The sequence below is a fragment of the Scophthalmus maximus genome, chromosome 14 (genome assembly GCF_022379125.1).
Source record: "Scophthalmus maximus strain ysfricsl-2021 chromosome 14, ASM2237912v1, whole genome shotgun sequence".
NCBI classification, from domain to species: domain Eukaryota; kingdom Metazoa; phylum Chordata; class Actinopteri; order Pleuronectiformes; family Scophthalmidae; genus Scophthalmus; species Scophthalmus maximus.
In genome coordinates, this window is record NC_061528.1 from 19,712,316 (window position 1) to 19,739,268 (window position 26,953).

General features: G+C 40.1%; 2 protein-coding genes across 6 annotated transcripts in view; one reads left to right on the plus strand and one right to left on the minus strand.

Moving 5' to 3' along the window:
* Positions 1-4,161: 4,161 nt before the first annotated feature.
* The window catches only part of pms1 (PMS1 homolog 1, mismatch repair system component), a 28,220-nt gene continuing 5,428 nt past the window's right edge, over positions 4,162-26,953 (minus strand). Inside the window, exons 1-13 of one of the 5 annotated variants that reach the window (XM_035651583.2) lie at positions 22,591-22,674; positions 21,677-21,820; positions 21,323-21,505; positions 19,693-19,795; positions 18,546-18,706; positions 14,004-14,120; positions 11,955-12,077; positions 11,683-11,829; positions 10,693-11,492; positions 7,926-8,384; positions 7,592-7,722; positions 4,630-4,790; positions 4,162-4,532 (exon numbers count right to left, since the gene is read on the minus strand). In XM_035651583.2, coding sequence (XP_035507476.2) covers positions 4,332-4,532; positions 4,630-4,790; positions 7,592-7,722; positions 7,926-8,384; positions 10,693-11,492; positions 11,683-11,829; positions 11,955-12,077; positions 14,004-14,120; positions 18,546-18,706; positions 19,693-19,795; positions 21,323-21,505; positions 21,677-21,808 — 2,718 coding nt within the window. In that variant the 5' untranslated portion in view covers positions 21,809-21,820; positions 22,591-22,674 and the 3' untranslated portion in view covers positions 4,162-4,331. Of the gene's footprint in view, positions 4,533-4,629; positions 4,791-7,272; positions 7,327-7,591; positions 7,723-7,925; positions 8,385-10,692; positions 11,493-11,682; positions 11,830-11,954; positions 12,078-14,003; positions 14,121-17,491; positions 17,732-18,545; positions 18,707-19,692; positions 19,796-21,322; positions 21,506-21,676; positions 21,821-22,590; positions 22,677-26,953 lie in introns of those variants that run through there. The other 4 variants (XM_035651585.2, XM_035651584.2, XM_035651586.2 and 1 more) reach the window with 4 other exon arrangements.
* ormdl1 (ORMDL sphingolipid biosynthesis regulator 1) lies at positions 22,972-26,882 on the plus strand. The gene is made up of 4 exons (XM_035651593.1): positions 22,972-23,124; positions 24,437-24,616; positions 25,642-25,793; positions 26,144-26,882. Exons 2-4 carry the CDS (start codon positions 24,443-24,445, stop codon positions 26,277-26,279), a joined length of 462 nt encoding a protein of 153 aa, XP_035507486.1. The 5' UTR covers positions 22,972-23,124; positions 24,437-24,442; the 3' UTR covers positions 26,280-26,882.

The following is a 26,953-nucleotide window of genomic DNA, read 5'->3' on the forward strand; positions in this document are numbered from 1 at the left end:
GGCAAACCCAAAGATCCTCTTTTTTTAATTATCTAAAATGTAGTATATTTTGGAATATAACTTCAAATGAAATAAATAAATAAAATATAAGTTGACTTTAAAACTTGCTTTGGGAATTGCTGACAAATGATGAAAAATTAAAGAGTAGACTTGATGGCCCCACTGTGGATGCCCTTGACCCATGAAATTGAATGTGGTGTGGCTGTAAATTCTCTGATAGCTGAGAACCTGTGGCTTTTTAACGCCCATCACATTAGTGTGTGCCTGAAGCCCATAAAGTGGCTCTTCAGGGGTTGGCAGAAAAGAGCACATCACAGCAAGGTACCACCACCAATTATCAGCTGAAACGCCAAAACTTAGATGCAAAGTTTTTTATAGACATTGTATGGTTAATGGTTTTAAAATGCTTGACTAATTCCTTGTGTAAAGCTTGGTGATGATGGTGAGTGTTGGGGTTTGGTGACAGATATTAAGACCTTTGGATTCAAAGATTAATTAATGGATTTCAAATTTCAGATTAAAAATAAATGTTAATCTGTTTTTTTTTATTAGGGTCAGGGTGCAGTGATAAACCCAAAGAGAATTATCATCTGTAATATGTTCAACAAGTCAGGAATTTTCAGCGAAAAAGGTCTGATATACACAGAACAGTATTAGGATTTTTGATTTTCCTGTGCCTGTAAAATAATACAATCCTGGGTAGGATTTCCAGTAAATATAACAGCCTTTACAACAGTCATATGTAAACACACAGCTGCATAAACACACAACGCACATTCTAAAAAACAAAACAAAAAAAGCTGTACTGAGCCACAAAAGGGTTATACTAAAAAAATCCGAAAAGGCTATTTGTGTAGTGTTACCTCAGTCTTTGCTCAGTGTGTCTGTACTACATATTTTTTCATTACTCCATGTCAAGCCTCAACAAGACACTGATTTCAAACTGAATTTCATTGTCAGTGTGCAAGATATTAAGCCAGTCACAGGCTACTCTATTATAGGACATAAAAAAGAAATCAAATCCAAGCTAAATTTAACATGTAATTAGTTAACATTAAATTGAACACAACACCCACAAAACCATGTTGTAGAACTGATGCTCCGTTGTCGCAATGGCTGCACCACTATTTCACATTAATAACAAGCTAATGTTAAGGTTATGTTGACAATTTATCCAGTGTCTGCTCAGATTATTACCGTACAAAAGCCCATGATTGTGAGGGCTGTTATGAATAATTCTGAATGCTGTTGCTGTAGTTCTGTGCAACGTCATTTTAATAGGCAAAAGAGAAATTTTTACTCATATTGTGTCTTTACCTCAGCTTATTTTCAAAGGGTTGCATCTATCCCAAATCCCATCAATTTTATGAGCCTTTCATTACTACCAATTGTCTGGTAGTAATAGTTGTAAACTCTGCTTTTAGGTATAGATATGAATATTAGTTTTGTGCTATCTAAATCACTTTTAGCAGAGTCATGACTCTGTAGATGCCAATACCAGTTGCTTAGTTGGACCACCAAACTTTCTCTTTAGACCCATCAGCCTGATAACATTGGTTTAAAGTGAACAGAATTATTGGCGGAATTTCCATAAAATGTTGTGCAGACGTCCATGTCCCCAACAGGCTTAGTTGTAATAACCTGTGTGATTCTCTGACTTTACCTCTGGTGCTATCATCAGGTTGAAAGTTAATTGTCCAGAACTTTGGTTTATGACCAAATCTGCTCTGTTGATTCAATCTGAAACATTAGACAGTTAGCTTGAGCCCAGAGATGCCTTTATGGGTTTGGACCAAGATGCCTGAAATTAATTAGTTTGTGCCCTTTGGAGCGTAATCATAAGACACAAGTATTTACAGTATACTGTAGCTGTTCCTAAGAGCCATATCAGCACAGATCTTGAGTTGAGTGCCATGACATGACTGACAGCTGCCTCTTCATGGACATTTAAGAAAATACTATGAAGACAAATTTTAAAGGGTGGCTCGGTTAGTGATAATTCTTTTTTAACCAATCCCTGAAGATGCGATGTTTTTAAACTTATTTCGCATTTGATGACAAATAAATATCAATCTTAACCCTAACACTTAGAATGGCATAATTAAAATCATGCATTCCCAGAAGGGATATAAAATGTTATCTTTCACCTGATCTAGTTTCATATTTCTAAACAGAAGCAGATGGTACAAGCAAGATACTCTATGTGACTACATCTTGTATAAGTTCCAAAAAGTAGAAGAGGAAAGGGGTTAATTATAGTCCATGTAATCTTATTTTGGATTTGATGACTCTGTTAAAGTGCGTGGTTTCTTCTGGGTTGTGAGAGTGGTGTACAGTTGCCCTGGCTGCTGAATACGCCCTGCCAAGCAGTAGCTCGGCACATTAGGGCAGTAACAGGAGAACAGATAACTATCTAGATGACGTTGTATGTGAACTGAGTATTTTTGTATCAGGTTTTGATATTCAACATTTTGCATGCATTTCCAAATGGTTCCTTTTTCCATTCTTCACGTTTGGGTTAGCCATTAGGAAATACCTCAATTTAGTTGAGGAAAATGTTAAAGAATGTAACAGGTGGTTTAAAAGACAGCTGGCAAAGTGAACCGTTGCTGACCTTTTACACAGAGTGGTCACATGGTCAAAAGATGATCATCAGTTAATCCTACCCAATTACTCTGATATGCCCCTTGGGTGCCAAAGGCAGCACATACAGAGTATATTCTGCAGCTGCGCACATTTATGGAAACAAGCTACCGAGGACCACGTATTCCACTAGTGAGACATTTAAAATAAGTGCAGGAGCGAGGGGCAAAAAGCTGAGGGGTTGAGGGTGAGAGGAGGGGCAGGGGTCCTCACTGGCATTAATCCCCTTCCCAGAGGCACTTTGCAGAGTGCTGGCCCTGCAGCAATGCTGAAGCCATCTGTGGGTCCTCCCAGCAGAGGCCACGTAAAACAAGACGTACGCTGCGGTTTGACCTTTCACGGTCCTAACTATAATATTATGATAAGATGAGTGATCAGATTGCACTTTTCCCTGCGGTTGGATTCGGTGTCCATATGAAAAGGTGATGAAAACCTTGTGGGGCTATATGTAATTCCTGTTATCCAAGTGTGGTCAAATCAAAGTCCTCCTGTGCTGACAAAACTGAATTTTCTCTTATTATATCCCTCTTTTGAGATACAACCACTTACCATTACACCAGCTCTACTGAAAATGGTTAAGAAACTATAAGAATGATTAAAAAAACATATACCTTGATACTTTAATGCCTGCTAGTCCCCTAATTTTTTAGTTGTTGCAGCCTAACCAAGCTTGTTTTCCACAAGAAACTCAACTCAACCAACACTGAACACCAGAATGATGCACTAGTAGACTAATGTCTTTAGGAAGTGGCACCACAACAAGTTAGCGCAGCATCAAGGATTTGCTAAACTTTGGGATTGTAATTACAGTTCAAATCTCAGAAGCATTTAACACTGCCAGGGATAATACACAAGTATCTGTCAATACTAAAGGCAGGGCAGCTGGCACTAATTGAGGGAAAAGAATTATGGGTAGTAGCTGGCACAGTGCACATCTCTGGTGTGGAGCTTGCCAATGCCCATTTCAATAGTGCCACAATGAGGTTCAGGTGTCGTAAAATGCTCTGGCTTTTGGACTGAAATCAAGTCAGGGAATTCAATATCACTCTGGTGCTGTTATTCCAAGAAAATGCAAATGATGGAAGAAATTAGTCCACAATTCAAATCTATATGTATATAAATCGAACAGCAGCATACAAATCACCTGCTTCTGAACTAGGCTGTTAAGTGAAGCAGTTTTACTTTTGCTGTACATGTCATTTCAATTACATTGGTATTTGGTACTGTCTTCCAGCCATACCTGCTTCAATTGGAATATATTGCAACATCATCAAACCACAGGCTTGTTTTTTCTGTTATTAACTGACACAACAGTGTCCGTCTACTGTCCTCATCAAGATTACGTTATGATCATTACATTCAAAGCAACTAACAATCATCGAGGAAGGTAGCACTGGGATGACCTGGAATCGAACCCCGACGTTCTGGAACAATGTCAGCAGTGTAACCCACTAAGCCATACCAGCTGCAGTTTTAATGTATTTACATAAATGAACTATTCAAGGAGATCAAAATGAATTACTTTTGGAAAAAAAAATATTTCTTTTATTCTAGTTGTAAGAAAGTTAAACATCATTGGAGGAGAATGGAAATAAATCGAGTAGCTTACACTGAGAGTAACGAGCTGCATTGAAATCAGACAGCTGTCATATTGTGCTGCTGTGGTTTCTCATTAAGGCGTCTACTTTTCACAGCTCTAAAGGCCTCGACAGAGCCCTAGCTTCCTGCTCTGTGGAAGGAATATCAGATAGGTGTTGGAGAAATGGCCTTCCGTGGATGCAGGACCTACTGCTCTCACCAAGCTGCTGTTCCATCCGTAGAAGTGTGTCTTCCACGTCTTCGGTGGATAAATTGGTAGGCAGCTGACGGGCAAGTCGTACTGCTTCACCCTGTAAGAGCAAAGTCGGAATTCAAAAATCAAATAGAACACAACACAATACTTGTGTGACTGATGACTTCTTATTCTCCATTCATAGCATCTCTCACTTGCAGGTAGTTTGTGACTTTAAGTGGCCGGCTCTCTCGCACGGTCCTGGCCTTCCTGTGAAGAACTGCAGTTAGGATCTCCCCGAGGTCCTCCACACCGAGGAAAGGCACGCAGTCTGCCATTGCCGTCACTTCCAGATGTCTCTCGGCTGATGTGAGGCCTGGCCAAAACAAGCAGACAACAAGGATTAATATACTCCAGACGCTACTACTATCTCCAGGAAAGAATAATAAATAAATACTGTGGTTTACGGTCGGACTGATGACCAAGTCAAACAAGCGAAGGGCCAAATGGAGTGTTAAATGACTAATAGAAACCCCAGCAGACTGGAAGGAAGTTGTCTTGTAGGGTGGAAGAATGATGGCTTTTTATTTCATGAGGAAATACTGCAAATCATGGAGAATTTATATTTCTGATACACGTCTTTGGATGCAAAATGAAGTCGGAAAGGTAAAAATCAAAACTCTAGATGCAGAGACAGCTAGATTTATTAGATATTGCTGAATGTGCTGAATGTGCTGCTTGTGCAAGTACATTTGCTATCAAAGATTTATGCAGAGAGGAACAATTGACAGTGATAAATGTCGTTATTGTAATAACAACATATTTAACTCATATGTCATGTCATTTCTAAAATCAGTTTTTCAGTGTTTCAAAAAACTTAACTGCCCACTATAATCACTTTTATTTTTAGTTGAACATTTTCAACAACCCTCACAAAAACACGCAGATACAAAGCAGAGGTTGTGCAATGAAAGCATCTTACATGCACAGCTCCCTTCAATCCCATGCACACCCACCGAGGCAGGCAGTGCCAAATGAAAATTCCTAGAATGTCTTAAAGGGCAACAATTCTCATCACCTGCATGCTGGGGTACAAACCTACTGTGAGACCATGCTGTTGGGCAGAAAGCCGGTGTCAACTGAGGTGAACCGTTCCAGCAACAAAAAACATTCACAGGACACTGTATAGTCTGCACAAGTGAACAGAGAGGTAATGATGAAGCTCACATTTTATTACTGAGTGTTTAGAATTTGCAGTACCCTTGCATTTGACTGTATTAGATGCTGATGTTTATTTTTAATTATCAGAATTATCTTTTAGAAAATAATGTTTTTGATCCATTAATTGTGAGTCTTTTACAAACAGCACTGTAAACTGTCTGTTTACAGTTACAGATTTTTGGTTAATATAACTCATATCAAAATATTGAAGATACTTGTCACCAAACTTGACTTCTTCTATGTGTGAATAAAGGTGTTGTCCTCTATCTACACCAAGTACCCCACGATGACAAAGCAAAAAAAAAAGAAGAATGTTAGAAATGTTTGCAAATGAAATGGAAAAAACTGACATTTGACATGGACATAAGCATCCAGACACGCTCAGGTGCTTCCTGATTTCTCATGATCATCTTTGGCTGGAGTCCACCTGTGGTCAATTTCATTGATTGGAAAAAAAAACATTGAAGGTTCCCAAGATCCACAGTGATCTCCATAATTCAGCGTGGAACAACCAGGACTCGCTACACTGAGCAATCTGGGAAAAGGTAACCAAGAACCTGATGGTCACTCTGGGTGAGCTCCAGAGACTTCCTGAAGGATAACCACCACTGGAACATTGATCTGGTCTTAATGGCTACAGAAACTTATCCTCAGTGAAAGTTTGCAAAAGAAAAAGAAAACAACACACCCTAACGACTCTTAAACTCGGAGAAACCAGATTCTCCGGTGTGACGAAACCAAGAAACTGTTTGGCTTTGACTGGTTGTCCTTCCTTTTTTTAATAAATGTGCAGAAATTCTGGGGTACAGAGTGTAGAGTGATGATACAAAATACTGTTTTTCCATTTCATCCTCCATTGTTTTTCCTGATTGACGCATTTGTTGAAAGGGACCCTTTTGTCTTATGCACAAATAATCCAAAGACACAGAAGATCTGTCAGAAATAATTGCTTGTAATCCACTGTTACTCGGGACTGTATGCTTGACATTTTTAAGTGACTGGTGAACTAGGACATTCTTGATGGAAAAAGGCTCAAGCATTTATTAAATAAAACTGAATAATCCATTGTCCTTTGAACAGCATGACTTAAAGGGGACATATTATGCTCCAGGCACCTTTTCAGCCAGCCTCCACGTATATTTGGTTATCTGGGGTGTCTGCCAGCCCACGGAGAATGAAAAGAAAACAATGAGTCGTTGATTCGTGGTTTGGGTTGATCGTGCAGACGGTCTGTAAACGAGCCATTCACAGCCCGGGCGTCAAGTGACGTAAGTTGACTCCTGCTACTGGGGCGACGACGCCCCCAACCTGAGCAGCACCTCCCCCTTGAAGTGCGGAAAAACAGATCGCGGCTGCCGGTGTTCGGTCGCGACTGCCGGCGGTCGGTCGCGGCTCCCGGCTTGCGGCGGAGGTCGCGGCTGCGGCGTAGCTAGACACGCGGCAGGGATGTCGTTAACGTTCTATCGCCCAGCCCCTTGTGCTCTGTGTGTAATGATGGAGAACGTGTTCTGTGCCTCCCGGGTCTCTACGTCGTGTATGTGCCTTGTTACGTGCGACTGTTGTCATGGCAGCGCAACGCCGTAGTTGCGCAGCAGACCCAGGGAGGAGCGAGGCGGAGCGAGGCGGAACACCAAGGGAGGGGGGCGAGGAGTGAGCAGGAAAGCGCTGGAATCGACCTTAGTCTCACAGGGCTGTTTATAAAGAAAGAGGAGGGTGTTGTGTGGCTTGATCCTTGAGGTGTTTTGACATGGAATGGCAAAGACATGTAGTTCACACACCTGAAAACCAATGTAACTTGTGTAAAAGGGGGCATAATATGGGCCCCTTAAAAAATTAAGAAATCCTTGTTTTCTGACAGGGATGCCACATAATCGGCAGATGAACGTTCAATCAGTTACACATATTAGTCTGCCTCATACAACAGCGTTATGGTCCAAAATTGTATTTACAATGTACCTGGAGTGACTTTGATTTCAAACCCATTAGCAACAAGCCTGGGATCAGATAAGAGGGCTCGTCCATTCAGCTCAGGGCTGTGTTTTTCCATGTTGCACAAAACATCTGTATATTCAGCTCCCCCTAGATTTCTAGAAAAGAGAGACACAGACATGTCAAACATTACAACAGTGCATTTTCATACATTAGATAAGCATTAATAGAAGAAAAGTACCAAGAACAGTTTGTCTTAAAAGAATTCTCCGACATACTGTATATGTATGTAAAGAAATTGAATGAGTGAGCGGTTTCCCAAAAGGAAAACATGGTTGGCATTTTGCTGCTGATACTTTACCCATCTGTTAACTGTATAGGGTTCTGCAGACTCTCAGCTGGAAGTATATTATTCTCTAGAAGTCTCTTAAACAGCAAGGCTTCCTCCACTCGAAATGGGTTTAACAACATGAGCCTCTGACCACATAAAATGACCCAGGCGCTCTGAGAGGCCAGTCGGTTTACAAGACGGAGGCCCCGTGGCGCTGCACGGCTCTGGGATGAGAGGCGCTGAAGCTGCAGCCGAAGGGCAGCCACGCTGCAGGGGAGGGGCTGGGAGGGCTTTGGTGCAGGGTTCTTCATCTTCTTTTGTGGTTGTGCAGAGAAGAGCTCGTCCAGCAGCTGCTGATTGGACAGTGGGGCCTTGCGTTTCTTGCTGCGCACATGGCTCCTTGGGGTGCTCACATTCGATTCTCTGGGGCCTTCAGCAGAAACCGGTTTGGTCCTTTGGTCAAAGTGTGCTTTTGCCTTCTCCTCATACCTGCAGAGTTCACATGTTACAGTTACAAAAGCATTGACAACCCTCTTTGCTTTTAAATCATTTGAAAGTTGTCATTCCAGCACACATTGATGTGGTGCTCTGCAGGACAAAAAGATGCCTAAACGTGTAGATGAAATCTGAGCTGATAAGAAAGCTTTGCCTCACTTTGCATTACATCCGCAACAAGAGTTGACTATGTGAGGTGAGCTTTTTGAACATCTGAATGAGACATTGCAAAACTGTCAGATTACCTAAGAGCAGCCACGTGTAAACCCAGCATAGAAACGATCTGCAGGAGTTTTATGATATGAAATGAATGACTGGCTCGCAGGACATATTGATGCGTTGAGGTGGGTCAGGTTCTTGTCTCTGGTAACATATGATCCAGACATTCAGGAAATGTTTACCAGGGGCTGAATTATCTACAGAGGCCGCCTCCTCTCCAGTGAATATAGCAGTATCAACATAAAAATGTTCCTGTAGGGCCCTACTAGCTGATGTGCTACTAACATTTGCTCTGCTTCTTTCTTTAATAACTTTAGATCCAGACCTCCAGTGATTAAAATCCTTCATCTTCAACAATTGAATCATAAATATGATAATAAATTCAATTTTGACTTAGTGGTTGTCTACCACGTCACTACAATGCTGACACGTGCAAAGTGAATATGACATCATTGACAGGCAACCAAATGAAACAGACCATTACCTTAATTCAAATTACGAATTTCTTTATGCACAGCTACGCACATGTTGACCCCGCTGTACGCCTCTGTGACTGTGAGTTACCTATAACACCGCTCTCTAAGTAGGTCTGCAGTGACGTTTATGTGAAATTTTGGAGAAAAATAATTCCAGTTGTTTGTCTTTTAGCCAATTCCTCTGTGTAGCACAGCTGCTGAGCCACCATGTGTTGTTGTCTCCTTAGAACATATTACAGCATGCTCCTAAATAAGAATTCAGATTCCGATTAACAACTTGTTCCCAATGTACATGCAGAGAACATGTTGAGAATTTGATATATATATATGTATAGGCTGCTTTTCTCAGCAAAGTTGCAAACTCATGTTTCCATAGATCTTCATGTGTTAAGCATTAGGGCTTACACTTCAGCATCCCATTATTCAAATAACCTGTTTCATGTATAATTCCTAGAAGTGGTGTGTCACTTAACAGTGAAAGTGAAAGGGGCCAAGTACTCTCCACATCTTATTTCATGTTTAAGACAGCAGTACAGCAAGTTAGGATTCTAAACAGATGTCTTTTTTCCATACAGTCTTCCATACCTTATATAAGGCCCCACTGCTGATACACATTTTCCAACCTTGTAATTACTTTAAATTGGTGTGCTGTAATCTAACATTATAGGGCTGAAGCACTTTCAGTGCAGTATATTGGTGTTGTTCCATGTTACTAGCTGAGAAGCTCAGCGAATAAAGAACAAGGTACACGTTTTTACTTTCTCTTACCGACGTGTGCATGTGCATCTGGGCCATTTTAGAAGACACTTATGACTGATTTACCCTGTTACCCGTTTCATTATCAGTTTTGATGCAATTAACCCGATTTCTGATATACTTACAGCACCATTTTATAAATGATTTGTCTCACATTCATGTGATCACGGTGTTATTTTATTGTTTGTTATTTTGCAAAATAACTCCATTACTGTCTGCATCACTCCTTTAACTCTGAGGGAAGCAAGGGTCAAACACAAACACTCATTACCTCCATCTGGCCTGTACCCACTCTTTTCTTGACAAGCCTAACTATGTGTCACTCCTGACTCCACTTGTGAAGTAACTGTAGGTAAGATTCTTAAATGGACAAAGAATCTTGTGTGAACCTGGAAACGGGACATTTTGATATAAAATTTAAAATGAAAACACCCGTTCATATCAGTTACTTTCTAATAAATCAGTATATCTGTAAATATCAATGCCTATGTTCAGGGACTACTGTAACTATGGAAAATAAAAAGATTCTTAAAGGATTGAATGTTTAATACATGTTAACCAAACTCTGCCACCAGACAGACTAGACATGTGAATCCTCTGGATAGATGGAGTACTTTGGAAATACAGGGAATTTCATCATTAATGATACCTGTTGTACTGCGGAAAATTTTGTCGACCCAGCTCCCCATTAGGCACAGTTGTCAGGAAATTAGAAACACAGCTCGTATCAACATTATTTCCAGACTGGGCTTTTCACATGCAAATGGAAGGTCAAACTTTCCCCACTCCCTCTGCCTTGCAAATAACAAGAAATGGAAACTGCTTGGAAAGGTGAAGGTCTGGAAACTCACTTCTTATGGTCTTCCTCCCTCAGATTTTTCCACCTCTGTTGAACAGCGACACTGATATCCTGCAGGCTGGCCGTGGGTTCCTCCCCCAGGAGCTCAGCACTGGCCTCCTTCTCGAACAGGGTGGCAGCAGACAACGGTGGCCTGATGGCACAGTTGCTGATCAGGTTGTAGGCTGTCAGAGCATCCCGTTTCTCTGTTATGGCATTGAACATCTCTTTGTTCGAGCTGCTTTGACTTTTAAACTCATCCGAGTCCGAAAGATTTTGCTTTGAGGGTTGAAGGATTTTAACAGGCTGCAGGGGTTCTTGTGAGTAGGGATCAGTCAGAGCCGTCCCGCGGCTCCAGTCCTCAGCTGATAACTGGTCTTTGCTTGTGTCTGTTGCTGAAACGACATTGTCCTCAAGTCTCTCCAGTGATGTGCTCCCTGGAAGTGTTTCTGTTCGAGTGCAGCTCTGAGCCATGTCATAATCATCAAGAGAGAAGTTAAACTCAAGCTCGGCTGGGATATGTTTGACAATCCAGTCCTCTGCTACAGAAGATGAAGAGCTGCTGTTGGACGTCTGGTGCTCCAGTGGAGCATCAGGGCCCTTTGCTGTTGACAGAGAAATGTCATTAGCATTGTGGTTGGTGACAGTGTCATTCATCTCTTCATTTCGCTTAGTGACACGTCGTGTAGCATCAGTCTGCGAAGGACTCGATGGCATCTCATGGGCGAGCTGCTTCTCAGCTGAAGGGTCACGACCAGGCTGACAGCCATAGAGAGAAACCAGCAATGCCTCTACTGCAGTGAGCACAGCCTCCTAAATGTTTGACAGATGACACACAGAGTTTAATGTCCAATCACATCTTCTTGGCTTGAGTTCTGTTTTAACTAGCCAGTCATGGTTAAGTCTGAACAAATACACTACATGCTTAACTGCTCTGTAAATGGAAATTTATTATTATTATTATTATTAACTGGTTTTGACTAAGCTTGAATTTCATAGCCACCTTGTTATGAAGTAGAACCTTGGTTTTGTCCGGCGTCAGGTTGATGTCAATTGAAGAGGGTGGAACATCAACTCTAAGCACGAGGGTGGGATAACGATTTTGGGTCGGGTCATCCGGATATTGAGCCGTGTAGTGTTGACGCAATAACTGATGATCAAATGCACAATCATACCAGAATAACATTTGCAAAAAAGAAAAGTATTGTGTTAGAAACAAAAAAAGTAGTCATTGTATAATGTCTGTTGCATTGATTTATCCAAAAGGGATTCTACCTTCATTATATCTTTATGGTGGACAGGCCGGTTGTTGACAAATATAAATGTTTTGTCAGGGTTACATGAGCTTGTAGAGGAGTAATCTGCTCCAGGCTTAGGAAAAAAGCCATCTAAAGAGATCTGAATGAAATGAAAATAAGGATAATATTAATAATCAAACACGAACACATCAAAATGTAACATTATTTAAGAAATAATAGCTATAATAAAAACAGTTTCTGTAATGACAGCTGTATATGTTAAGAGTCTTGGAACAAGGACATTAGATTTTGATTAGGATGGTTCAGTTGACAACAATAGGCAATGCGATGCCCGAGTTTGTTGGCCTCCTTTTGTGTATCTACATGCAGACTTGGCTTTTAAACATGAGCAACAAGCTGCTGTTACACGTGTCTCTATTAACATTTGCATCATATATGATGACCTTTCATCTCAAATCCCACCAGAGAGAGTTCTCAAGACCTAAAGTTGATGACTGCACAAAACTGAACGACTGTACTTGATCTCCATTATTAATGTAACCTAGTAAGAAATGATGCTGTAGATTGCAAGCAGAGAGTAGCTATGCTTCCCCCCCCCCATACACACACACACACACACACACACACACACACACAAGGCCCAGGGCTCATTATTAGCAGCAACACACGCCAATGTAGTTAATAAATGAACTGCCGTTTCAGGTCATGGCACATATGCTTCTCTCTACTTCTGCTCATTAGGGTCACTTTATGGGAGCATGAATGGCACCTAAGGCCCCAAAGGACCACAGCTATGTGTAGTTGTGCTGCCAAAAACGAGTGTCACATTTTGTTCTGCAGAGGAACAGCTCTTACGACTCTCCCGGGGCGAGGCCCCGGTGAAATTTTCAACCTGGCTCCCTTGATTATGAAGCTTTGCTCTTGGGGACAAAGAGGAGAAATATTCTCTTTCATTGCTACAGGGAGTAAGAGGAAAAGGTGAAAGGTTGTTCTCATAACTGGGCACCAAAGTGCAGCAGCAAAATAACAACAACAAAGAGGAAAATGAGAGAGAAACAGGGTGAAAAGGGCTGCTCCATATCTGTCAGGCTGCATTAGCTTGGGGCCTGGCAGCAGGTACGAGCCACATGACACCCACCGTGACCAAGCAGAAAGTTACCACTCGACAATAATTCAATTACGATCAGCACAGCAAAGCTTAGCTAACAAAAATAATTCACTCTTCATCAGGAAAGAACTCAAAAGAAAAGGGCAAAGAAATAGTTGGCCAGCCACCAACTGACCACATTTGCTGGCTCAAGCCCAGTCGTTCCTGACGAGATTATTAGCTCACTGTAAAGTATAACCTGCATGCACTTATTTGCAAATAAGTCAGAGAGTCCTCCTCATTCACTTATACATATGTACTTCATATTTAGTTTTTGAGCACCGCTGTCACATAATGTCAAACGTTTCATGACACAAATAAAACAAAATATTATTTTAACCATGTGTCACAATATCTTATTTGAATTGGATTTTGGCTGAAAATGAGACTGAAAGACATGTCATGTGAAGTTGTAATTGTTGCTGTAATGGTTCTATAATGAAGGGCAAACCAGCATGGAAGTCACAGTATGAGAGCAAAGAGTGCAAGGTGTGTGTGCATGAGATGGGAGGGGGAGCTCAGCCGTGCCTTGTGCCTGTGATGCTCATCCATCAGAGTGCAATGCACACCATGGCATCACTTCACATTCGCTTCATCGTTTGTTAGTGTTGAAAGGTGACTTTATCCAGCTAAGCAATGGTCAGTGTGAAACAATAAAAACAGTTGACAGAGAAACCTGTAAACGTGAGCCCCACAAAGCATGATAAGACCCAATTTGCGGACTGCCTAAAGTTGGATGGGGTTAACTATTTCAAACTGACTAACATAAAAGTTGTAGGTTTTTTTTCTTCATATAATGTATATTTTTGCGAGAAAAGAAAAGACTCGGATATCTTCTCTAAATCAGCAAGTTTTTTGTTCATCTCACACATTTGCAAAAGTTTTTCATTTCATCTCTGCATTTTCCCCTTAACTAACCTCTGGTTGCTCTTGGTGAAAGTTGCAAGGGAGCAGGTTGGCAACAGCACTGGGCCCCAGTGTAGCAAGGAGGGCACTTCTGTGATCAGCCACCTTGGCCTTCTGCCAAGCCACCACCTGGAACAATATGACACCAGTCAACTTCCATGAGTCCACATCAGGTGAATCACACTGCATAAACACCTGTTAGGATAGTAACTGAGGCACCAAGCCCCCAGCCTATCTGGAGTTCACATATACTGTTTGTCAAGTTATTCAGGAAGAGATGGACAAATGTGCAGTTTTACCATTCAAAGCTTGGTTTTATCAGTATATCTATTACATTTGGAAGAGTATTTGTTGCTGACGTAAAAATGAATTGGCATTTGAATTAACATTAAACAATAAATCATAACAAGACCTGAGAGTCGACACAATCTAAATCAAAGGTTCAGGCCTCTTTTTAGTACTATGACTTTCTTCCTGGATTACAAAACAACAAATAATGGCACATTTAAAGGCGATGGTTATTTTCATAATAATCAATTTGCATATTTGTAGAAAATATTAGCATAAAAAAGAAATGAGAAAAAAGTCAGATCAGAAAATAGTTAAAATAAGTTGACAACCACGAGTGGGATTGTAATTTGTGTCTACCGGTGAATATATCTCCTGGGTGTTGATTTCTAAAAGCATGCACCCAGTTGCAGGGTGTCTCAGCGATTGAAAACACAATCTGGCACATGTAAACGGATCACTCCTGTAAACATTTCCTGAAGAAGCTGTGAAACATGACACAAGCCAAATAGCAGAGTTGGAGATAGAGGATAGGGGCAAGTGAGTGATGATTGTGCAAAATGGGTTTTTACTACTCTAACCTGACCACCTCAAAACGGATTTCTATGAAATTTATAAGGAGGTTGTGTGGCCCCTCAGTGACCCGCACTGCCTATACACTTCTGTGTACAAACTAGCTTCAGCCCAAAACAGAATCTGGGGTTAAGCCTGCAGCTGTGTTCAGCAACTTACTCAGGCGTCATAATCAGCCAAATCAGAGTTCACCTCCAGCCATATTTGAGTTTGGGGCACCTGACAATTACACTTAGCTGTGGTCTGAAACGGTGTAAAGGATGAAAATGTAATCTGCTAAATAATTCCACTAATCTAATCTAACGGGACAAACCAAAACACAATAACTGGCTATTTTATTGTGCACACCATAAGTATGCCAACCTATTGGGGGACAGGTGATAAAAACTAAAACTAAAAATGCTTAAAACCATAATAATTGAATTGAATCAAGCTTTCTGAATATAAGTCTGATGATCACTAATGACTGACGGTGAAGTTGATGATAAATTATGATTAATTTTTTCAAACATATCTAAATAATGGTGTACACTGTCGAACACGACGCATTGCTTTGGTCTGTGCATGGATACATTTATTTCAATCGGAGTTGTTCTACTTTCTGATGGGCATCATCAAGCACCCGTAAAGGAAACACTATCAATATTGCAGGAGTAACCTATTTTTAATCATGACTATTAGTACGATTCTTTGTGGAGTCAAGCAGTGGCCGTAATTATGTAAGGGCATTTTAGGGACTGTGCCGCACTCAAACATTTAATTAGTTTAAGACGTGAAGTGTGCTGTAGATTTACTTTCCCTCAACGGCTGCAAACCCAACCGACAATGCTTGTTGCATCATGAGGTTTAGTTCATATTATTTGTGTTTGCTTGTCTCTGTGGCACGGTATAGTCTGCAGGAGCAAACGCTGCAACACTCTGTCATCTACTGTTGTGGGTTTTACACAGATATCAGTAAAATTGAGGCTCACAGATTCATGGCTGTGCTCTTAATCTCTCTTCACAGAGGGCATTGCAAGATTTCCAGGGAAATTAGTTTTTAGCAGCTAAGAACGCTCAATTGGTTTCTTTTAAGAATTTAATATCTTGTTTTAAATACTATTCATTTTTGATTACATTCAATTTTAATAGAACAACTTTTCAAAAGAGAAGATCTGAATGTCACTACAGTACAATGGTTTCCAATTATTTCTGTTTTATATCGTATCTAATTTCAAAGTTCTGGGTTCTTGAATATGGAGCGATCAAAATCAATGATGAAAATAATCATTAGCTGCTGTGATTGGGTAAGTGTGTTTTGAGGAAAAATAATATTTCCCATTTGAAAGCTGAATCAAATGTTTAAACTGGTTAAAGAGCCTGATAAAAATTAACATTAAGCTATTTAGAAAAGCTCTTCAATCAAGTCGATTATTAAACAGACTAATGTGGCCATTTGGGCTACTCCTTTAAAAACCATATGCACATAAATCAAAAAACCTTCTGACTTATAGCCTAATCTCTCTGTTATAGTCATATGAATTTTTTTGGGACTTAAACTTTCCTTAAGCAGAGCCAACATATGCTCACTTAACCAGCAATTTTAAAGTTTGTCGGTCTGTTGTTTTAAGACGGTGCGTTTCTACAAAAGCGAAATTAATATTTTCCATCCACTCCATGCACATTAGAAGTGACGACAAAACAACATGAGGCTGAGGACAATTTGTCTTTAAGAAGGTGTCTGGTTAATAATTTAACAGACAAGCTTCTGCATATCATTTTGGTACTTTAAATTTACATTTTACACTTTTACATTATCACAAAAGTGGAATTGGGTGGAGTTATAAATGATTTGTCATCATTACCTGCACCATTTGACTTGTCGTTATGACTGTTCCTGTCAGTGAATGTCAGTTGGTACAGACTGTTCTTTGGCTCAATGTCTGTGGAGATTAATATTCATCCAGATCAAAGTTATCTATAACTAAGAAGAAGAGGTGAAATAAATACATTGGCTGAATGTATTTATTAAACTGTCATGTATGAAGTAAAATGCTCAATAAATTAGCTATGGTAGGAATAGTAGTCCCAACATGTTGAAGGTTGAAAATGTGATGGAATCAAGCATCACACATACATTTCTTACCTTCTAAAATTAAAATAAAGCTCTAATGTGGGCAGTGATCTTATATAGCATGTAATCTCAGAGGCGTTTAGTGCTTTTACACATATCACTGTTATCGGTGACGTTGCCACAAATGTGACACTATTCAACAGAATCTAAACAGGCTTTCGTAATCATTGCGGTTCAGTCATTTGAAGACGAATGAGGACACCTAGCGGTTGCTCTGTGTGTGTGTGTGTGTGTGTGTGTGTGTGTGTATACATACTGTATGAATAGTCACTTTCAGAACAGACTTCATGAACACTAAAACACAATATGTTCTCTCATTGGTTAGGCTATGTTGTTGAAAGGGTAAAAGTTAAAACCTTCCTCCAGCAAAAAATTCTTCCTGGTTGTCATACAGTTCACTGAAGGCAATAAAGGTCTTGTAAAATATTGTTTCAGCAGCTTAACTTGTGCTTTTAGCATCTTCACTTTTGTCTGACAGAATGGATTTCGATGATGAAACTGCAAAATCCACAGAAATCTCTCACACCTCTCCTGAAGCATGATCAACTCCTCTGCTGTCCATCTCGTTGCTCAGTAAGTTCCAAATAATCAGACAGCTTCTTGCTGTGCTTTTAAGATTGACAATAACATGACAATGAAGTTTATTTAGTCATATGTTGATTGTAAAAAAGGCCATGCCACTATGTACGGTTCTGTTCTTTAGATGTAATAGTATTTCCGAGTTATGCATTTTACTTGTCAGATTTAGGTTTTTATGAGCATTCACTCCTATTCTCTATAGTCGTTAAGTATCATTTCCGTTGATGTAACCATCAAAGGATCAAAGTCATGTACCCTCCTGTAATCTAGAACAGACGCACGCCTAAGTCAAAGGATCAAAGTCATCTACCCTCCTGTTATCTAGAACGAACCCACTCCTAAGATCAAAGGATCTCATCGTGTATAAATAGGCGGCGAATCCTCTTCAGTCAGACCATCAAGACCGCTGGAGCTCCCTTCCCTTCGGTTTACGCCCGAACTTGGAGCTCCCCCTTTCCTTCGAATTACACCTGACCCTGGAGCTCCCCTTCCTTCGGTTTACGCCCGAATTTGGAGCCCCCTTTCCCTTCGGATTATAACTGGACTTTGAGGCCCCTTTCCTTCGGATTGTACCTGAAAATGTGATGACCTTGTATTTGGCATGCTGGACTGCATCTAGATAAATAGTCTGAACTCTACAACTACTTTTGCCTCCATCTTTCATCTGCACTCTCACCTGAACACCACTCTAGTGCCCTGACCCGACACCCTGGAGCGATTGTTTCCACACCTTAAGATCCACAACACATACTTTCATACATTGATGATATGATGACTGCTTGGGACACACTGATCCAGAATGACAGCAGAGAAGACTGCGGGGTTTGATACTCACTTTAGAAGACAGGTTGTTTGACTGCTTAGTGATAAAATGTTTTTAAATTGAGATATTAGCCTCCATGGTAAATTCCACCTTGCATACTGTAATTTGCTATTGTTCAAAATTGAAAGTTGACAATAACATTATCCTAGCAAAATCAGAAAAGTGAGAAGTTCCCGACCTTATTGTGAACGAGCGAGAGCCTCAGGTCCGGTTTGATTATGGCATATGCCATGAGCAGGTCTTGTACTTTCTTCAGTTCCTCCTTGCACTTCTTGCTAGAATAGTACTGCCTTCTCACTGGAAGATTCTTGAAAAGCTTCAGTACACTCACTGTTGTTCCTGTGCAACACAAAGGAACAGAGGTGTGCAACAGCTTTTGACACAAATGATTTTCATACATCATGGCTCAAGGATGCAGATCAACCTGGAAACATATCTAGCAAAGTGTGCATTATCTGTAAATAAGAAAACAACCGTGAAGCTTTCAGACCACACTTGTTGTTAACATAATTTAAGATACAAATGCCATTCTTGCCCATCAGTCTATAATCAATAATGACAAAGGAAAGCAAAGTTGTTGTTTTTTTAAATCTTGCAAATGCATTACAAATCAAAACTGAGATGTTGCATTCACAAGGTATTCATACCCTTTGCTGCGGCACCACACAGAAAAAGATATTAAACCCATTTCTAAAGCTGTGAGTGTTCCCAGGAGCACAGTGGCTTCAGTGTTTGTTTAAAAGAAGAAGTTTGGAACCACCAGGACTCTTCCTAGCAGGGTTGTCTGGCAAAACTGTAAACTGGGAAGAAGGGCCTTGGTCAGGGAGGTGACCAAGAACCCAACTGTTCACTCTAACAGAGCTTCCTACACAAGTTCTCTTCAAAGATGGGAGAATCTGCTGAAAGGACGACCACCTCAGCAGCTTCTAAATCCAGGGGAGGATAGTTAGTAGAGACTTAAACAAGAGGACTTGAAGCTGTAATTGCCAAAGGGGTTTCTACAATGTACTAACCAAAGGGTCCGAAGACTTCTTTTAAAATGTTTCCACTTGGTCATTACAAATATTGAGTGGAATCTCATGGGCAAAAATCACAATTTTATTAATTTAAAAATAAAGGAACAAAACAATAAAATGTGCACAAAGTGAGTGTGTCAGAATACTTTCTGACGCCTCTGCATATGTTTAATCACTGAGTAAAAACCATCAGAGTTTGATAAGAGTGTCTGCATTTTTTCCTTTTTAATGACAGCATTTTCAGAATATTAATAAAAACAGTTGATTTTTTTGCTAACTATGAGACTTATTGAATTACGTGTGCCTTGCCTTGACCGAGGTGAGACGGCTTCTGACAAACAATCTCCCCTGTGTAGTTAAGCGTGTACTGGATGCTGATGTCATCCACTGCGGTCTTTGTGGTGACAGCTACCTGAAGGGAAACAGCACAAGACATTATAACAGTTTACAGACTATAATAAACCAGGATGTCTGTTTGATATCTAATACATACGGATGAATGAAAGAGTCATGCTACCTGTAAAATATCATAAATGTATGCATGAGCGAGAATATTTTTTTTCCTTTGAAATCCATTTTATTAGTACATGTAAAAAACGTATAAATCAACATGTATTATTACTATAGAATATTCACACAATCTGCATTTAAATTGGTTCTATAAGCCTCGCGTTTACTATGTAATCCTGCCTACCACGGGGAACAAAATCTCTGTTGAAAATGATGGCTTGGTTTATGGCACAAACAAAAGTCTGTTTGCCACTATGCATCCAAAACTGAAAGTAGCTAGTAGAAATGGCAGACATGGGAATAACAGGGAGAGTTGAAGTTGAAACTCTGACAAAATAAGTTAACAAGGGAGAACCTCAGATGGGAACTTGGCAGTATTTCTACTAGATCAATAAGTAATAAAATCGGCCTACTTATTGATACAACAGGGTATTTTACTTTGCCTCTATCATAGCACTTAAAACGAAAAGCGATCCAGTCCAGAGGAGCAAAGACACATGTTCAAGAGCTTTGTAGGCTGCAGAGACAGAAACCACCTGCAGCTCCACATTTGGAAAAACCAAGGAGCTGGGGGTGGACTTCTGATGCAGAAAGAGGGAGGGGGGTGGAGATGGTAGCTAGTTACAAGTTCCTGGGAGTGCAACTCAACAACAAACTGGATAACACAATGAGGCCCTCTCCAGGAAGGTGCAGAGCAGGCCGTTCTTTCTGAGGCTCAGGTCTTTTAATGTATGCACTAGGCTGCTGAGGATGTTTTACCAGTCTGTGGTAGCCAGTGTCATCTTCTTTGCTGTGGTGTGTTGGGGGAGGACAAGCTGGTGAGGATGCGAGCTCTGTGGTGGGGATTGAACTGGACAGTGTGGAGGCAGTGACAGAGAAGAGGATGAGAGGAAAGCTGAGAGCGATCATGAGTGACCCCTCTCATCCTCTCTGTGCTGACCTGAGGCAGCTCAGGAGATCGTTCAGCCACAGACTCATTCAGCCACGAGCCTCAAAGCGCCTGGGAGGCTCCTTTGTGCCGTCAGTCATTAGACTGCACAACGCCACAGCACCCACAGTCTAAAGACCCCAATCCAGATCTCAAACTGCACAGTCACAAAATTTTTATTTTCATATTGCACATTAGCCTACTTTGGACTGTACTCATAAATGTATATAGTATTTGTTCTTGTATGTAGTATTTCTATTTTATCTTATTTACCTTAGATTACGTCCTCTCTTCCTATTTTATTGTATTACATGTTTCCCTTTGTCCTGCTTCACTTCTGTGCTGCTGTGTCAAATTTGAATTTCAATCAATAAAGGTTCATCTTATCTTGTCTTATACTTTGGAACAGCTGCAAATATCATGTATGTAAATGTATCCGTTTCCAATTTAATTCTAGTTAATTTCCTTTTTAACTCCTTCTCATTTAATAACTACACTTACCTCGGCCACAGCACAAACGGAGCCCAGTGCTTCTCCTCTGAAGCCGTATGTTTCCAGACGCTCCAGGTCCTCATGGCTACAGATCTTTGAAGTGAAATGTCTCACGGCCATAACAGGAGTATCTGCAGCTTTAATGCCATGGCCATTGTCGCGTACTTCTATCCGGTCCAAACCGTAGTTCTCCTGCATTGGAAAATTTGATTCATACTGTAGACTGCCAATGCAGCTGCCAATTCTATTATTAGATATAACAACAATTTTTGCTGCTAAAAGGGAAAGAAAACAAGTTCAAGTTCTGCTAAAAGCAATACAATCATTTTTCCTAATCAATAATCAGTGATTGAGCTACAGTACCAGTTTAATGTCAATGCTTGATGCTCCGGCATCCAGGGAATTTTCCAACAGTTCTTTCAAAACGCTCACCACTGAAGTGATGACCTGGGTGCTCGACAGCAGCCGCACAGTATCAGAAGGCAACTGCTTCATGCTTCCAGGTATCTGTTAGAGACATGTCTGGTTTTAGAACTTCTGGTGTTGAGTCATAACCACCGCATGACATTGGGTTGGAGCAAATGGCTTCACACACAACAAATCACTAACTGACAGATATTGTTAAGAAAGGTTATTTAAAAACATAAAAACATCACGTGGGGCAAACAAATCAGTCTCACTGTCTGCATTCGTTTGCAAGCTTGGTCTTGATGTAAAGATAGTTTCAAGTCTTGAGCTCTGGTGCCACATGGATTCTTTATGTTAAAAACATGAATACATTTTTGTTGCTCATATAAATAACGTGAATGTTACAGTTGACATTACCAGTGAAAACTATACCAGTAGAAATGTTTTTCATTTTATATGATTGATTCCAAATTCCAAATTCCAAATTCCAATTTAAGTAGCACAGGTACTATAAATATTGGGTTAGTCACCTGCTACCAACTTTACACTACCTGTAAGGGTTATTTCAGATTTGAACCTATGCTAAATGCCAATTCAACGCTAGACAGAACACTCAAATTATATTATTTCAGTTAATAATTTAGTGAAAAGCAATTGAATACACTTTAGAAACGTCGTGTCACAGTGCAAGACTTCATTATATTATCTGAAAGGCGTTTTACAGTAAGTTGACTTCACTAATGTCAGCCAACTGGTCTCCAACTTGACCCTTAAACCTCAAATCCCAATTACGTGTAAACATAAGTAGCGACATTACAATCCATTAGAAACTTAACATTAACTCAACTAGCTTGATAGTAAATACTGACTTGCACGAGCTCGCTTTACTGTAGCTGCCGTCAAATCCTCCTTAAACAACACACAGTAGCCGCGCGGCGGAAACGAGCTGATTCCCGCCCCCTCCTTAAGCCTTTGATTGGTTGGAAGTGAACTGAGGGCGGGTTCGTAGGAAAATGTTGAGTACATTTTACCCTGAGTTAATTCTGACAGGTACAACCCGAAGGCAGGCTACTTGATATTTAGCTTTCGGGAGGATACAAATTTTTAACCATACCTAAAATTTAAAAGAGTTAGCCTTTAAATACCCGTAAATATAAGTATATGTAATTCGAAGCTTGATATAACAGCCCACTTCGTGTGAATTTCGGGGTCAGGACTAAGCCTGTGGAATTTCCTTCGGGAATTAAAAATCCACCAAACTGGCTTGAAACCACGTCTACTTCCGCTCGGGTCAGTCTACGACGTGCTGTCAGCGCCGGATCTGGACACATCAACAGGGGGATAAACAATTTCTCTCCATAGCTCCTCACCTCTATAAATACCCCTACTGCTCGCTACTACCTGTAAGTTTGCTGCACTCGGTGTGTGTGTGTGTGTGTGTGTGTGTGTGTGTGTGTGTGTGTGTGTGTGTGTGTGTGTGTGTGTGTGTGTGTGTGTGTGTGTGTGTGTTTTATTTTATTTTACACGTGGAGCCACATACGTTAACGTCAGTAAACGTTTCCTATTTACGCAGTGATGCTGACAAACTTGGTGTACCAACAGTGGTGGATTGGGTCTGGCTATGTACTGGAAACGAAAACATGTCTGAAAGATGTTTCATGTTCACACGTCCTCTTAGCAAGGCATGCTAGACATTATTGAATAATTATTATCTCTGTTTACGTTAAGTCACTAACACAGTTTGCTCTCGGGTGTTTGTTTACGTAATTATTTTTAACAGTTCTGCTGTTTGGTGTAGCTACGAATGTTGATCAAAAATAGTCTGGGCCTGTGTGTTGTTTGTGCATATATCATGTCAAAGGATTATTTTATCCAGTTTCGTCGTTGCAGAAATGTTTAAGAACGTATTATCTGATATGTTGTAAGACTATATATCTTTCATTGTATCTCAATCTATCGACTAAGAGCACCTGTATCCCAAATGCAGCTGATAACTTCATGTTACACTAGATTAGAAATTGTGGACGGTCATTTTGGCCCTCTGCTAATGCTCATGTAATAAAATGAGATAAAATTTTGTAAACACATTTAGACAAAATATTGTCTCCTCATTCACACAGGTACATTTTTTTTTTCAGAAATCACCAAATGCAAAAACGTAATTATGCTTGTAACAATAGTAACACTGGCAGCTTAGAGGTGGCATACTGTTGGTTAGGTAATGTGGAGTTTAAACTTTACTTTAATCTCTGCAAATTAAGATTTGTTTGTTTCTTTAATCCAGCCTGACAGCTAAAAGTGTGCCACCGGGCAAAAGTTCAACATGATTGTTTTTCTTGTTGTCTCATTTCGACCTGAGACCAAAGTGCTTCAGTGGTATTGTGTGTTATCATTTGCTTTTTCAAATCAAGGTTTATTATACAGAAAATTGTAAAAGGTACACTTGTACAGTTAGGGTCAAAGTCTTATTGTAATTGCAGATACCCTATGTACATTATTCATATTGTTATTATTATTATTATTATTATTATTAATTGGCATGTTTAAGTGTTCCTAGCACTATAACATTATTGTAGTTTTCAGAGCTTGTTTTAACAGTCAGAACTTTATAATGGGCACTGCTCTCTGTAAATTATAAAGAGGAAGCAAATAACTATAATTGTTATACCAAAGTGAAATCTTGTTTTGTGAATTCTTTTTTTTTGCCGTTCACAGACCAGAATGAATGTGGGTGTGGCACACAGTGAGGTGAACCCAAACACTCGGGTGATGAACAGTCGAGGCATCTGGCTGACCTATGCACTTGGTGTTGGAATACTTCACGTTGTACTCTTGAGCATACCCTTCTTCAGTGTGCCATTGGTGTGGACTCTAACTAATGTCATTCACAACTTTGTAAGTTATATTCTCACAAGCGAAACCAAAAAAGTATTGTCAAATCGCTCTCTAAGTTTGGATTTAAGGGTAGACAACATTTTGAATAAATTAAGCTTCCAGCTGAATATGCCATGCATGCTAAGGCAAACTTACCTCCCGCCTTGTCTGTGCTTGTTAAAATATGCTCCTTTTTTGGGGAGATGTCCTTGTGGCACGTGATCTATTATGATAATTTGTCCACTCCATATAAGGTCTGTGGACAAATCTGACCTTTCACTGTTACATGGCTGGCTGGCAAACAAAGTCAGTGTGTGTGTGTGTGTGTGTGTGTGTGTGTGTGTGTGTGTGTGTGTGTGTGTGTGTGTGTGTGTGTGTGTGTGTGTGTGTGTGTGTGTGTGTGTGTGTGTGTGTGTGTGTGTGTGTGTGTGTGTGTGTGTGTGTGTGTGTGTGTGTGTGTGTGTGTGTGTGTGTGTGTGTGACATCATTGAGTATTGCGAGCTCCAAGCAGTTTACAAGGATTGTGAATCACAGCCAATAGGAAAGGCTAGCAACAGTAACAAGTAAAGTTAGCTACAGCCTATTGTTTTCCTCACAATACACCAGCAGTGTACTAATTATACCTCAGCTGCATGTCAGCATTTGAGTGTTATTACTTTTCCCTCTGTAATGTAGCTTTTCCATTTAAAGCTGAATTCCATTGTTTTGACAAAGGCGCATTATTAGAAATGAAGGTCATTTCCAACATAGCTAACTTCCAATAAAAAAGACATCATTGTCTTATTCAATCATCTATTTTTCTAAGCTTTAATGTTTTTGTTGAAATTTTCACATTCTGCAGTTCAGAAACTCAAACTCCTACAGCACTCCTGCCTAAAGTGGGTGATTTTTGATGTATTTAAATTCAGTCTTTGGTACAACAGATAGATGTCTTAATTATTTAAAACCTAAAACAGAAAGGTCACTGCATTGAATCAGTCTTGCACTGGTCTTGTTCTTTACACCCAGTAATTGCTGCACTGTTGACCAAGTTTTTGTCTCTACAGGGAATGTATGTGTTCATGCATGCGGTGAAAGGCACGCCCTTTGAGACCCCTGACCAAGGAAAAGCCAGACTTCTTACACATTGGGAACAGCTTGACTACGGCGTGCAGTTCACTTCATCAAGAAAGTTCTTCACCATCTCCCCGATCATTCTGTATGTATTAGATATCCTCTGATTGCCTTTGTACTAATGGATCATTTAGGAAAGTCACCTTTTTCTAGGTTTATCAAACCCAAGGTCTTTGATGCTGATATATCACTTTATTGTAGTGAGGATGAAATTGTTTTTGCATCAAAATATTCATCCTCTGCCCAAAAAAACATGACCACAGCATTAAATGTTTTGGAATCGTCGTGAAACTGAGATGCTGCAATGTGCAAAATCAATGTACAAGCAAATATTGTGCACATTTTGTTTTGTCGCAGTGCTCCGTTCTTTCATTGAAGGATTTTGTGTTTGTCTTTTGTTGTTTTTTAAATGAATATCTCTGTTTTCCTATACAGATACTTCCTGGCAAGTTTCTACACAAAGTACGACACAACACACTTCGTCATAAACACTGCCTCACTTTTGAGCGTTCTGATTCCCAAGCTGCCACAGCTACACGGAGTGAGAATTTTCGGCATTAACAAGTATTAAGACATTGTAAATGCTGTGCCTCATAGCAACTGCAGTTAATTCCTATGTGGTCTGTACCGCATGGTGTGTACCGAGTAGTACAGTTTGTGTAAACGCCATTGTCGTTGTTACAATATTCAGTCTGAAGATGAAATGTATAAAAAAACAGGTGTATGTTTGTAGATGACAGGATGCCATATGCATAACTAACTTATGTGAATATTTAATGATGTATTTTTTGGCCTGCATAGACCTGGGCTGGCCCAGGCACCAGTCAGGCTTTTGGTGTAGTTCATGTTTTTCTTTCTTTGCCCTCAATTCACATGGTATGAGTATAAGTTTGTTTCTACCCACAAAGATATCCCCAGTGTATTTTTCAAAGATGTTTACTTCCTGAGGGTAGGAGCCTGTGGCTCATTTTATTGGTACACTCTCATTTTGTAATGGGCGCCAAACTGAGTGAAAAATGGAATCATACTCTTTATTTGCATGATTTCTTTGGTATGTGAATCATTTCTCACTTATAACTCAATCAAACAGGGGCAATTCTTCATTGTAGAGTTTGTGTGAATGTTATGTCCTGTGTATTAAAATAAAAGTCCTGTATGTGGAAATGAGACAAATGATTGTTGTCAGGTTAAGTGTCTAGTGAGGGAGGTCTGTAACGTACATACGGTGCATTCAGAAAGTATTTA

Bases quoted from the DNA above. Each gene is read 5' to 3' on its own strand.
- ormdl1 (XM_035651593.1), top strand. From the start codon at position 24,443: ATGAATGTGGGTGTGGCACACAGTGAGGTGAACCCAAACACTCGGGTG. The intron at 24,617-25,641 runs GTAAGTTATATT...TTGTCTCTACAG, and splicing joins CTAATGTCATTCACAACTTT to GGAATGTATGTGTTCATGCA. The intron at 25,794-26,143 runs GTATGTATTAGA...TTTCCTATACAG, and splicing joins ACCATCTCCCCGATCATTCT to ATACTTCCTGGCAAGTTTCT.